Source organism: Gekko japonicus, unplaced genomic scaffold (genome assembly GCF_001447785.1).
Source record: "Gekko japonicus isolate JY-2015 unplaced genomic scaffold, Gekko_japonicus_V1.1 scaffold392, whole genome shotgun sequence".
NCBI lineage: Eukaryota > Metazoa > Chordata > Lepidosauria > Squamata > Gekkonidae > Gekko > Gekko japonicus.
The window spans coordinates 1,025,660-1,038,558 of NW_015174853.1; the positions used below are offsets into that span (position 1 = coordinate 1,025,660).

The 12,899-nt window shown below is 44.8% G+C and overlaps 1 protein-coding gene across 1 annotated transcript in view; it reads left to right on the forward strand.

The window, feature by feature from the left end:
• Window positions 1-3,227: 3,227 nt before the first annotated feature.
• Window positions 3,228-12,899, forward strand: part of OPN3 (opsin 3) — a 24,693-nt gene continuing 15,021 nt past the window's right edge. The window contains exon 1 of the mRNA XM_015424566.1: window positions 3,228-3,609. Coding sequence (XP_015280052.1) covers window positions 3,228-3,609 — 382 coding nt within the window. The remainder of the gene's footprint in view (window positions 3,610-12,899) is intronic.

A 12,899-nucleotide genomic window follows, 5' to 3' on the forward strand; every position in this document is an offset into this window, starting at 1 on the left:
TCAGTCATTCTCACCAAACAAGAGTGGTTCAGAATATTTTACCAAGTGCTATAGTTCATCCATACTAATAAACATTCGAAGAATGGCTCTTGGTTTTCAAATCGGGGGTTCCGCCCTCTGTGCCTCTTACTGTTTCTCTCTGAAATTCCCAGGGCCTTGAACTCTCCATTCAGAAAACTCCACAACACAAACAAGACACAGAACTCATTCAAATAAATTCTCGTGTAAATGAATCCAGCTGCCTGCTGAGCAAGCAGAGCGATGAGCATTTGTTGATTTTGCAAATTGGGAGTCATTGCATATTTCCAGGAAACTGATCTTTTAATTCACTTACAGGAATCTGTGAATGAAGAATAAACTCATATTATTTATTATTAAACAGCAGCGGATCACAAACTTTTTAGTGCCTAAAACTGTTTGGCTCTTCCTCCCCCCCACCTAGCAAGTCTATTAAAACAGATAGAAAAGAAGATGGCATCATCCTTCATTCATACATACAGAAACAATTCAGACAGTTAAGCCCCATTTAAAGAATCTGTTTCAGGAACAATTTTTTTTTAGCATCCTGGATATTTATTTCGTGAAGTGTCCAGCAACTTCATTGTCCCATTTTGTCAATCAAAACAGATGGTAGGTTCTAAACTCATGCCATCGCCAAAAGACTGTCTCAAGGCATTTCATCAATCTCTGTGAGTTATATAACAGTTTTCCAATTCATTTCATAATAATGCTAAGGACAGCTACATGCAATGACTGGAGGGGGGGGGATAATTGAAATCCTTGAGATTTTGAGAAATGTTGAAAAATAAAAAACAGCCCTCTACATCCCTTGTCCCTCTGCTCCTCAATGTTATTCCCTGCACCCATTCCCTACCACACTGAAACAGAACCTCTGACATGGTTCGAGTTGTGTATTTCTCCCCCCTTCTGCAGTGGCTTGGCAGTTCCCCCCTTTCCTCCTGCAGCTAAAGCTACACCACAGTTCAGCCGGGAACAGGGGAAAAAAGACCTACACGGGCTTGGCTCTGCCATTTTAGAAGATGGAGCTTACCTCCACTATGTCCCCAGACTGGCTGTACCAACATGGATGCGCCAGCGACAGCCACCCTGCATTTCCCCCTTTGAATCAGATCAGAGGAGGTTTTCCTTTGATCCAGTCTAAACCCCTGGGAGTCCTATAAATCGTACTTGGGAGGAGCACAACATTGAGTAGGGGCATGCTATATTTCATGCTGGAAGCAGATTATTTACATTACTTATTGTGCCACTCTCAGCCAGCCTTACTTCTCTTACAGGACTGTTGTATGAGGGAAGGAAGAACAATATATGCCTAAGCTTCTCAGAAGGCTGGGATAAAAATGAAATAATATTTCACTGTTGTCCTTGCACAAACAAGTGAGCATTAATAATTAGCATTGTCCTGGACTCACATGACCAAATAATTTCTGCCCAGTGGCCAACATTTCATGCTTGGGCCAGCCAGGTACTTGAGCAAGTGGTGGCTGCATGGCGTCTGGCAATGTTGGAGGAGATGGATGATCTGGACCCATTTCAATCTGGATTTAGGTCTGGGTTTGGGATAGAAATGGCCTTGGTTGTCCTGACTATTATCTTTGCAGGGAGAGTGGCTGGCAGGGGGCGTGCACCCCAGTTAATGGCTTTCAGTACCATTGACTATGGTATGCTTCTAGAGAAGGTGAGTGGGCCTGGAAGGGGGGGCACCATGCTTTGGTGGTTCTGTTATTACTTGACTGGCTGATTCCAGACAGTAGTGCTGGGAAGCTGCTGCTTGGCCCCATAACTTTGGCCTCAAGGCAGTTGTGCTATGGGCCTGCATGGATCCATTTTATCTCTCTATTTAACATCTACATGAAAGTGCTGGGCGAGATCACTCGGGAGGGAGCCGGCATGGTCAGAGTGTTGTACTAACCTCTGGGAGACCCAGGTTCGATTCCCTACTCTGCCATAGAATCCTGCTGGGTTGACCTGGCTGGGTCACACACTCTCAGCCTAATCTACCTTTCAGAGTTGTGAGGATAAAAGGGAGCAGGGGAGAATGTTGTAAGCTGATTTCTCCCCATTGGGGAGAAAAACAGAGTATAGATGAAGTAAAATAAGAAACTAAAATAATCCCTCAGAGGGAAGGTGAGTGGCAATCTGAGACAGGGCTTTTTCTGTGAGGGTGCCTTGCCTTTGGAATGCCCTCCCCTTTGCAGTTTGTCTGGTGCCTGCCTTCCTTGCCTTTAGGCGCCCAGCCAAAACACTGATTTACCCAGGCTTTAAATTAAGGGGTTCCATCATTTTAGTTGTTTCGTTGTCTATTTCTAGCTCGAGGACTGTTTTATCCTATCTCCTTAGATGGCTCTACTTGATTTATAGTCTTTAATGCCAGGACTTGTTTACATTGGCTTGGCTTGTTTTATTGGCACCATTGGGGTTTAGTGAATGTTTTTCTATTCTCTTGGTTGATTTTGTTTTAGTTATGATCTCCCTGGAGACCTGGCATGATTTTTCTAAAAATAAACCAACAGAAATGTCTGATCCCACCCCCAACTGCCCGCCAATACATCATGCACGTGTACAAGCTGAGTACCGTACTTAATCAATGAATGACTCAACCAACTGTGTTAGGCATTAGGAAAGGTCTATCTGTGGTAGCTCATTCATTCATTCATTCATTCATTCATTCATTCATTCATTCATACATACTAATCAAGTTATTCAAGACTTCCTGATCCATCCCTAAAATTAGAAAAGAGGATCATCCATCCGTAATAGCTTTTCTACTTTTCTTGGAGCCCCGAAGAATTAAGCCTCCGTCAAATAATAATACAGCCAGGTGGGCAACAACTCGGGCTCTATTCTATACGCTTCTCCGGCCGGCCGATCCAAAGCCTCCATCCTAGCAAGGGCTATTTCGGCTGGCACAGTAGCAGGGCTCTCGTTCGTTCGTTCCTGTCACGCCTGTCACTCGGAAGGAAGCCAGTCCAGCTGACCTCCATCCCGGGACTTGTGGCGAGCCGAGGCGCCTAGGATTGGCCGGCCGGCTCAAGGGGGCTTCCCGCAGCCCTCCCCTCAGCCCGGGCTGCTGGCTCCGCCCCTCCCCGCCTTTGGCGCCAAGAGCCGCCGCGCGGGCTGGGCGATGGGCTCGGGCGCCGGGACCAGGGTGGACCTGGGTTGCTGCTGGGCGCTCTCCCACAGCCCGCGCGCCGGAGCCATGCCGAGTCATGTACTCGGGGAACAGCAGCGGCGAGGGCGACAGGACTGGCAGCGGCGGCAGCCTGAAGCCGGGGAAACGGGACGCCGAGCAGCAGCAGGCGGCCGAAGACGTGGGGCCACCCTTCAGCGCCAGCACCTACGAGCTGCTGGCCCTGCTGATCGCCACCATCGGCCTGCTGGGCTTGTGCAACAACCTGCTGGTGCTGGTGCTCTACGCCAAGTTCAAGCGGCTCCGCTCGCCCACCAACCTCTTCCTGGTCAACATCAGCCTCAGCGACCTGCTCGTCTCGCTCTTCGGCGTCAGCTTCACCTTCTTCTCCTGCCTCCGCAGCCGCTGGGTCTGGGACGACGCCGGCTGCGTGTGGGACGGCTTCAGCAGCAGCCTCTTCGGTAAGGGTAGCACGCGCGGCACGCCGCCTGCCCCCCGGAGCCCCGAGGCGAGAGTGGCTCTGTGCATGTGCAGAGCGCGCTGGGCGGGGCTGCCTCCCCCCCCCGAGCATGTGCAGAGCTGCCGAATGGCGCCCTCCGACGCTCAGCCGATCTGGGATTCGTATGCACGTTGGCGCTCCCATAGCAAAGCGTGTGCCAGTTCCTCAGGTTTCTGATTGACACCCCTCCCCTTTTTAAGGAGAAAATTAAGCTGTTATACTGGGGCCCATCTAGCCCGCTTGGTATCAGTGACCTCCCTTCCTCCTTAAACGAGATCATCCAGGAATCTCCTGGTTTACACTTTGAGGAGCCATCCCGCCCCCGAATTATTAACCTCTGAGCCAGAGTTTAATTCTTAAACCATTCAGACTGAATGGCTCTTCATCTCCAAAAAATTAGGGTGCCTGAGTATGTGCAGAATGCACTTTTCACACCACTGAGTAACAACAGCTTGTTTCCATGCCTTTGAGAAAGGGCTTTGTCATAATCTGCTAAATTTTGCTCTGTCTGGTTTTAGTAGCTGCAGTACTTATGCAACGGTCATCAGGTCACAACTGACTTATGGTTTGGCAGCCCCAGCAAGGGGCTTTCAAGGCAAGTGAGATGAGAAGGAGAGGTTTTTTGCCATTACCGTCTTCTGAAGAACCTTTCTTGGTGATCTCCAGTCCAAGTACCAATCCTGCTTAGCTTCTGAGATCTGACACAATTGGGCTATATACCATGCCGCCTTCCCACCCGATACCCTGCAGTACAAGGAGCATTTATCCAACTGCTTGCCAGGTTGGAGCCTTCTTTGGTGGAGAGGCTTCCATGAACTTCACACTTTTCACCCCAGTGGCTCCCTTTTTATTTCTCTCTTTTATTTACTCTTGCTTTTGGTATTCAGCTTTTTTCCATCGTAGTGGTACCACTTTCATTCTCTATCATCTCCCATTGTCTCCCATCAGATCTTCTGCTGTTCTGGTATTTTCCTTGCTCCGTATCCTTGGCTCCCATTTCACTCTTGCCAGTTCACACAGCAGGAAACAAGTCTTTGAAGCAAGAACTGTGTGATACTGGAAAACCTGATGGTAATTGCACCTGAGCAGTCTGGTCTGCTGCATGGCGCTGCACTTGAGCATGATCGGGGTGCCAACGTACAGCTGGCCAACCATACTGTGGAGGCTACAGAGAAAGCCCTATCCAGTTGTGTCTTTATGGACAATTCTTTACACTCCTCATACCTCACGAACTGCTTTGTATCCTTCTGCTCTACCACTCTCCCTGACTCTATTTTGCCAGTCTTTCCATCACAGGATTATGTCCCCATTTGCCTTGTCTTCAATGGACCTACAAATATTCACCTTACACCAGTCACCCAACCCTCCTCAGAACCTCTTCAGGATCACTGTGTTTTCATTCTGTTTTCTTTTCTCAGCTGGAGCCTCAGAATATTTTGTTCCTTGTGTCTTCATGCATCCATCATTGCTATGCATTGTCACCCAAAGCTCCTATTCCAGTTACAACCCATCCATCTTCACTGCATGTATTGTACATAATTGATCTATGTAGCTCCAAGTTTACAGGTCATTGCTCTCTTGTCCTTCAAACTGCTCAACAACCACATTTTCCAGAAGGCCTTTGACATAGCCCCTTAATTTATATCCTTAAATGTAATTAAGTCCCCCCCCCCCTTTTCTCCTAAGTGAGGTCCCAAAGCACAGGTAAATGAGCCACATTCATCCCCTTACCCCTTTTACTGGTTTTTCTTTCTCTGTTGTTTTCCCCATTATCCAGTGTAGAGTGTACACTCTCTGGGGACAGGGCCTGTTGTTTTGCTTATGAACACGGTATCCTGATGATGCTTCATATAATTAGTAACTTTGGTGTTGGGGGGGGGGGAACAGTTTGCAAGATTCGTTCCAACTTCGTCTTTTATCCCATCATTTCCTCTGCATTTCCCTAATAACTGATAATCATCTATTCTGTTCTGTACATAATTCTTGTTTCTCAACTTAATTGTATTTTTTAAATATCACAGTCATTCACAACTCTGTGTGATGATGACACTGTTGAAATTTGAGTTATGTTTCTCTGTAAAGGTATGTATATGCAGAAGCACAACACTTGATAAAGTTAAGTAGAACTTTTTCACATAAATGAAAGTATTGAAAACTAATCAAGAAAAACTGAGGGAAAATTGCTTCATCTCCTCCCTGCCATTCTCAGAGACAAAGAAATGAGTCGACGACTAAGCTTGTTTCTTTAGCATTGTACACCCTTTATTTTTTATTTTTTTAAACAAAGATGCACACAAAAGAGAAAGGAATAGAACAGCTATTTTTGATTTCTCAGATATTTCTCTTTATTCTTGTTTATTATGAACATTATTTATTTATTTATTTGATTGATTTATATTAGCCAAGGCGGGCTCAGGGCGGCTTACATAAAATGCATATATAAATACAATTAAAACATACATAAAACATCCATAAACAATCCCCTGGCAGTGTGTAGAGATTAAAAATGAAAGTCTTCAGTTAGTTGTGATCAATGCTCCCTCTAAGCTGTGGAGTCTTGTGAGCATTTTGTGAGCTAATAGCATTAAAGTTGTGAGTGAGCTATTTGGCTACTGCAGAAATTAGTTTGCTCTGGAGCCATCCTTCCTGAGCTAAGATAGAAATCTGTGAGCTGGAGGCTAAAAAACTGTGAGCTAGCTCACACTAACTCAGCTTAGAGGGAACACTGGTTGTGATATCCCATTGCAGATGCCTGGAGAATTTGTTCTAAACTATCCTGATTTTGAATCCCAGTTTGTGAGGAAGATACGAGCTTGTCCAGGTGCTAACACTCAGATATCACAACTCATTGGAATTAACTGGGATGGGGAAGGAAGGAGGGAGCAGGCCAGCTTAACTGTTAACCAGGTTCATGCCCATTGTGGACAACAGAATGTTCACTTGGCGCGCTAAGTCTGTATTTTTTCTAGAAGACACCCACACAAAAAGATCGTCCCTAGTAACACACGTAAGAGACATCACAGCCATGAAAAGCAACATCCTTGCTCCCTCTTTTGCTGTATTCATTTCATTCCTTTTTGTGAAAGTTTAGGAACTTCTGGAATAGATTTTTGTAACAAGCCTCAAGCTTTGGAAAAAGAAAAAATATGATTACTCATGTACTACGACACCATGCTTGTGGTTTCTATAACTGAGGGAACAGAGCTAAATTCACACGTGAGGGCACCACTTGCATGTATGTCCCTTGGTTTCTCTATGCGTGATCACTCTCAGAGCTGAAGGAAATCAGCATACTGTCCGCGTCATGCATTTCTTGCTTGTATTTGTATGGAGTACGTCAGAAATTCAAAATCCCACTTTCTGCCTGAAATGAACCAGGCAAGCAACAGACAAATCGCAAGAGACTTTTGCTCTCAGTGACTGGCTGATGAATGCAAGAAGTAATTTAATTGAAAAATACAGCATCTGAAATGATGTTGGAGGATATGTACATTCTGTCTGTGGCACTAGTTCTATGCCTTGTCCTTTAGGCCTAATCCTAAATACGCATAATTAAACATTCCTTTGAATAATGCTACTTGAGCCAGGTTCACAAGTGCAAGGGAATGGAGTGGCAAAGACTTGAGGTAGTAGGACTGACTGCAGTTTTCAGGTGAAGGATCACATTTTGGAATGCTCTTCTCTGTGGTACATGAATCACACACACAATGTGGCCTATGTGGAGAAGCAATTAAACTCAGAAGGCCTTGATTGTGTGTCTGTGGGGGAGCATTTGAACACATGAAACTGCTTTTATACTGAATCAAGGTTAGCATTGCTTATTCTGACTGGCAGTTGCTCTCCAGGGTTTTAGGTTGAGGTCTTTCACATCACCAACCACCGTATCATTTTAATTGGAGATGACAGGGGTTGAAAGTGGGACCATTTACACACAAACCAGATGTTTTGCCAGTGAACCATGGCCCCACACCAGGGAAGTATGCAAGTCTTGTACTCTGTTACCTGGATTACCTTCATACCCAGTGTCGTGTGTTAACCGCACTTAACTCTGGTCAAACATTTTCATGTGAGTTTTCTTGGAATTGTAGTGATTTTTGACCAGCTTGTTGTAAATGCTAGAGTGTTAGCGGAAAAGAGTTTAATTTCATAGGCAATATTTATATGCACTGTAGAGATATATGCCTTATCTACCACAGGAACTGAAGCACTAGCTCTTTTTGTGCCACACAGGAAACCACTAATCTTTCTGCCATAGTACTTCCTGCATTGTGGCAAGTAATTCTCATCTTGTAGCTACAATTACACTGTCTTCTTTCAGGGTATATTTTAATAGCTATTCGTAATTTTTTTTTAAGTCTGTAAGAATGCCCATAAATACAAATGGGACTGTGTAAGCACAATCAGATGTGAGCAATAGGTAGAGCACTTCTCAGAAATTCTACATTAAATAGACATATAAAAACAGGATGTTTGTTAATTTTATGTCTTTATGTACAAAGTATGTAATGTTTGACTTCCAAGAAATGGTCTATTTATGTACTGTGTAAATATATAGTCCAGGAAGACGTGATACATCTTGGTGCAGATTTTAAAGACTTTTTAGAAAGCTCATAATAATGTAAGATGAAAATGCTTTTACAGGTAGTGTACTTTGTGACAATAATCTCAGACTATTAATTTTGTTTGCTTCTTGGCACTTGGCTGGGCATGCAGATTTAATAATAGTGATGATATGGTCATCCAGGACAGTTTCTCTCTTTGGTGTGCTAACAGATAGGTGTGGTTGATTTTCTTCATTTCAGAGAAATGTTAGAATCATAGAGGAATTTCACATTAGCCTTTTAAAAAATGTTTTGAAGCCGTTTTTGATCCATTGTGGAGTAAACCGGTATAGGGCTGCCATTTCACACATGGAGGAATTTCAGACAGACGATATAATCCAGAAGAGGAACGGTTCCCAAACAGTTTCTGGTCTGTCATTTCAGACAGAACCGTTTTAAAACCGTTTCCCTACCGGAATATATTTGTACTTTCACACACAAACGCTTCTGTCCCGTTTAGGAAACGGGGCTGAAGCGTTTTAGCTGTCAACTGCTTCCAAGTAGTCTTCAGTTTCCTCTCCCGGTTCCGATGCGCTTTTTCCCGCCATTTTTTGCCTACATGGGCGATCTCCAGCTTTTTGGGGGGGGAACGTTCGCTTTATAGCGCTATAACGGTATAACGCTATAATACAACAGCACTATATCAACGCCATTGGAATGCCTGGAGTGTTGTGTTATAGCACTATAGCGCTCTGAAGCGAACGTTAAAAACAAAAACTGGAGATCGCCCACGCGGGCAAAAAAACGGCCGGGAAAAAGCAGTGCAGTCTGAAATGGCAAACTGCTTCAGATTCAGCTCTTTACCGGAAGGGGAAAGCCATGTGTGAAATGGCAGCCCTATACCGGTTTACTCCACAACGGATCAAAAACGGGTAAAAAAAAAGGCTAATGTGAAATTCCTCATGGCTTTCCCCTTCCGGTAAAGAGCTGGATCTGAAGCAGTTTGCCATTTCAGACTGCACCGCTTTTTCCCCGCCGTTTTTTGCCCGCGCGGGCGATCTCTATCTTTTTTTTTAACGTTCGCTTTAGAGCGCTATAGTGCTATAACACAACACTCCAGGCATTCCAATGGCGTTGATATAATACTGTTACATTATAGCGGTATAGCGCTATAGCGCTGTAAAGCGAACGTTAAAAAAACCTGGAGATCGCCCACGCGGGTGAAAAATGGTGGGGAAAAGCGCATCAGAACCAGGAGAGGAAACTGAAGACTACTTGGAAGCGGTTGACAGGTAAAACGCTTCAGCCCCATTTCCTAAATGGGACAGAAGCGTTTGTGTGTTAAAGTACAAATATATTCCGGTAGGGAAACGGTTCTGTCTGAAATGACAGACCAGAAACCGTTTGGGAACCGTTCCTCTTCCGGATTATATCGTCTGTCTGAAATTCCTTATAGATTCATAGGGTTAGGAAGGGTCCCAAAGATATCCCCTTCAGTCCCCTGCCCTGTATATGTCCCCTCCATATATATAACCTTTCTACTGCTACAGAAACACCTTTGCCATCCCAGTTAAAGTGTGACAGCAAGCTAGCCCAGTCCTGAATAGTTCTGACTGCCCCGTTGCCATTGCAATCTGAAGTTAGCTGGCAAAGCCTAAAGCTCTGATGGCCCTCAGCCTGTAAATTCTGTTATAGAATTTAAAAGAAGGACTGGGGGGGGGGACCTCAGCCTTTTAAAGGAATGCCCTGCAAAACGTCTAGTACAGAACTAATTTGTTGATAGGATACAAGCTGTGCAACAAACAGAGCTCAGTGGCTGCTGGTTCTCTTTTGCCTGTGTTGAGAACTTCTGCTCTCTCTCCTGCTGCAGCCAGGGAAAGCTGAAGGCAGGCAGATGGCTTTGCTTGGTGCAATAGGCCGAGGTAACGGACTTTTGCCCCAAGGGTGGGAAGGGGGAACAGAGAAACCTGGCCTGGAAAGGAAGTCTTTCAGTGGTATTGCAATTATTCAGTCCACAAATAATAGAGTAGATCATGAGTAGCTTTATATTCCGGCATGGTGTACTAATTATGTAGATGGAATTATGATTCAGATTTACTAAATCACTAAAGTGGGGTTCCTGTTTTTAAAACTCCCCCCCCCCCCCGGGATGCTAGGCTTGAGTTGAAAAAAGAATAATTCTTGGGTATTTTTCTTCTTTCCGTGATAGTTCTGTAGCAGCCTAGTGGTAGCAGTTGGCCTGCCTTACAGCATTAGCTTAAACAAAAAAGGTTTGAGTGTGCAAAAGCTTATGCTACAATACATATTTAGGTGCTGTAGGGTTCTTGATTTCGTTGAGACAAACTTAACATGGCTTTCCTACAGGAACCCATTCATTTAGGCCCTGTTTGTTTACATCAGCTGAATCAAATGGCGTTTTTTTAAATTATACAGAACAGTCGATGTACACAATACTTGACACAATGCCTGCCCCCAAAGAGCTTACAATCTAAAGTCTGAGATCAGGAAAATGACAGAGAGGTGAGAGAAGATGGAAGTGGGGAAAATGCCATTGAAAAGAACATACATGTACATAGGATTAGTTCTTGCAGGGGAAAGGAAGAACTGAGGGGCTGTGTAAAAGTTTTTCCTGGGATGTTGTCAGCAAGCTGCCATTCTGTTTTCTGTGACCTCTGTGTACATATCCTTTCCCTGTTGCACCCGGCTTGTTTTCTATCATCCTGCTCCTGCGTTGGAATGCACAAGATAACTGCTGGAGGTTGTGTGGGGGAGAAGATGCTGTAATGCTTGCCTATTGCTTTTCTCATGAGTACTGCACCTGTGTTTTGTCTGATGTTCTGCCTGGTTCCCATGGACTGGGCGCGCAACCGTTTCATTAGCCCGCCAGCGGGAATGCTATTCATTGGATCTGTATCTGTTTGAATTTCCTTTATTATGCTTGACCTAACTGTGTATCCCCAGTTCTAACAAAGAACGTGTTTGAGTATGTCTTCAACGCTTTGAAATAAATTTTGCTTTTCTTGAAAACGTGGATTTATTCTCGATGCTTGGGGATCCAACAGATGTGCCTCTTCAGGAAAACATCCTCACATGCACAAAATGTTTTGTACCCCATGTGAATGTGAAAGAAGATGAGGAAGAAGCAACTCTGCTACTTATTTAGGAAAAAGGAAGACTCCAGTAGTACCTTAAAAACTAACAACATTTGTGTTAGGGTATGAGCTTTTGTAAGTCACTGCTCACTTCTTCAGATACAGCTAGAAGAAGAAGTGAGCAGTGACTCACAAAAGCTCATACTCTGCCACACATTTCGTTGGTCTTTAAAGTGCTCATGGACTCTTACTCTTTTCTACTGCTAGAGACAGACTAGCACGGCTACCCATCTTGATCTTATTCAGGAAAGCATTCCAGAGACTTGGCACAACTGCAGTAAAGGCTCTGCTCTGCATAGTTAACTGATACTCTTACTTCTTAGAGTCGGGCTGGACCTGCTTAGGGTTGCCAACTGGTGTGGAGAAAAATGTTTTGTCCCTTTAATAGAGACATAGGGGAATTTCAGACAGCCTATATATTCCGGTTCAGGAACTGTTCCCTGACGGTTTCTGGTCTGACGTTTCAGACAAAACCATTTTAGTAATGGTTCCCTACCGGAATATATTTTCACTGACAACCCATCACCTTCCCCTGACTCACAGTGGGCATGGAAGGGTTAGCAACATCTGTCACACCAATCATTGATGCCCTGATTTCCCGTCAAAGCTTGCTATCCAGTGAAGTACTTGTTTGTAGGTGGCAGATGTAGCCATCTCATGCATCCCAGTGGAGTCCAGGCCTTCCAATGGGGTCGCTGTTTTGGTGTTATAGCGCTATAGCGGTATACCACTCTAAAACGACCATTAAAAAAAAAGGATGGAGATCGCCTGCACGGGCGATAAAGGGCGGGAAAACAAAGCGGCGCAGGAGGAAGCACTATGGGGCATTTTACACAGCACCCCGTAGTGCTTCAGAAATGATATAGAAAAGTGAAGACCGCTTGGAAGCAGTTTGCAGGTAAAACGGTTCAGAAACGCTTCCCTAATGTGACAGAAGTGTTTCTGTTTGAAAGTGAAAATATATTCCGGTAGGGAACCGTTACTAAAAGGGTTCTGTCTGAAATGTCAGACCAGAAACTCTTAGGGAACAGTTCCTGAACCAAGTGGTCTTCACTTTTCTGTATCGTTTCTGAAGCGCTACGGGGTGCTGTGTAAAATGCCCCATAGCACTTCCTCCTGTGCCGCTTTGTTTTCCCGCCATTTTTTGCCCGCACAGCAATCTCCATCCTTTAAAAAAAAATGTTCATTTTGGAGTGCTATAGTGCTATAAAGTAAAGGTAAAGGTTCCCTTGCTCGAAAGCTAGTCGAATCCGACTCTAGGGTTGCGGTGCTCATCTCCGTTTCAAAGCTGATGAGCCAGCACTGTCCGAAGACATTTCCGTGGTCATGTGGCTGGCATGACTAAACACCAAGGCACATGGAAGTGGTACCTATTTATCTACTTGCAATTTCTTGCTTTCGAACTGCTAGGTTGGCAGGAGCTGGAACTAGAGACGGGAGCTCACTCTGTCATGCGGCACACTCGGGTCTCGAACTGCTGAACTACTGACCTTCCACAGCCTGCAGTTCAGCGTCTTAACCACTTGAGCCACTGCTAGAGAGGCGAAGGCCCGGAAAAA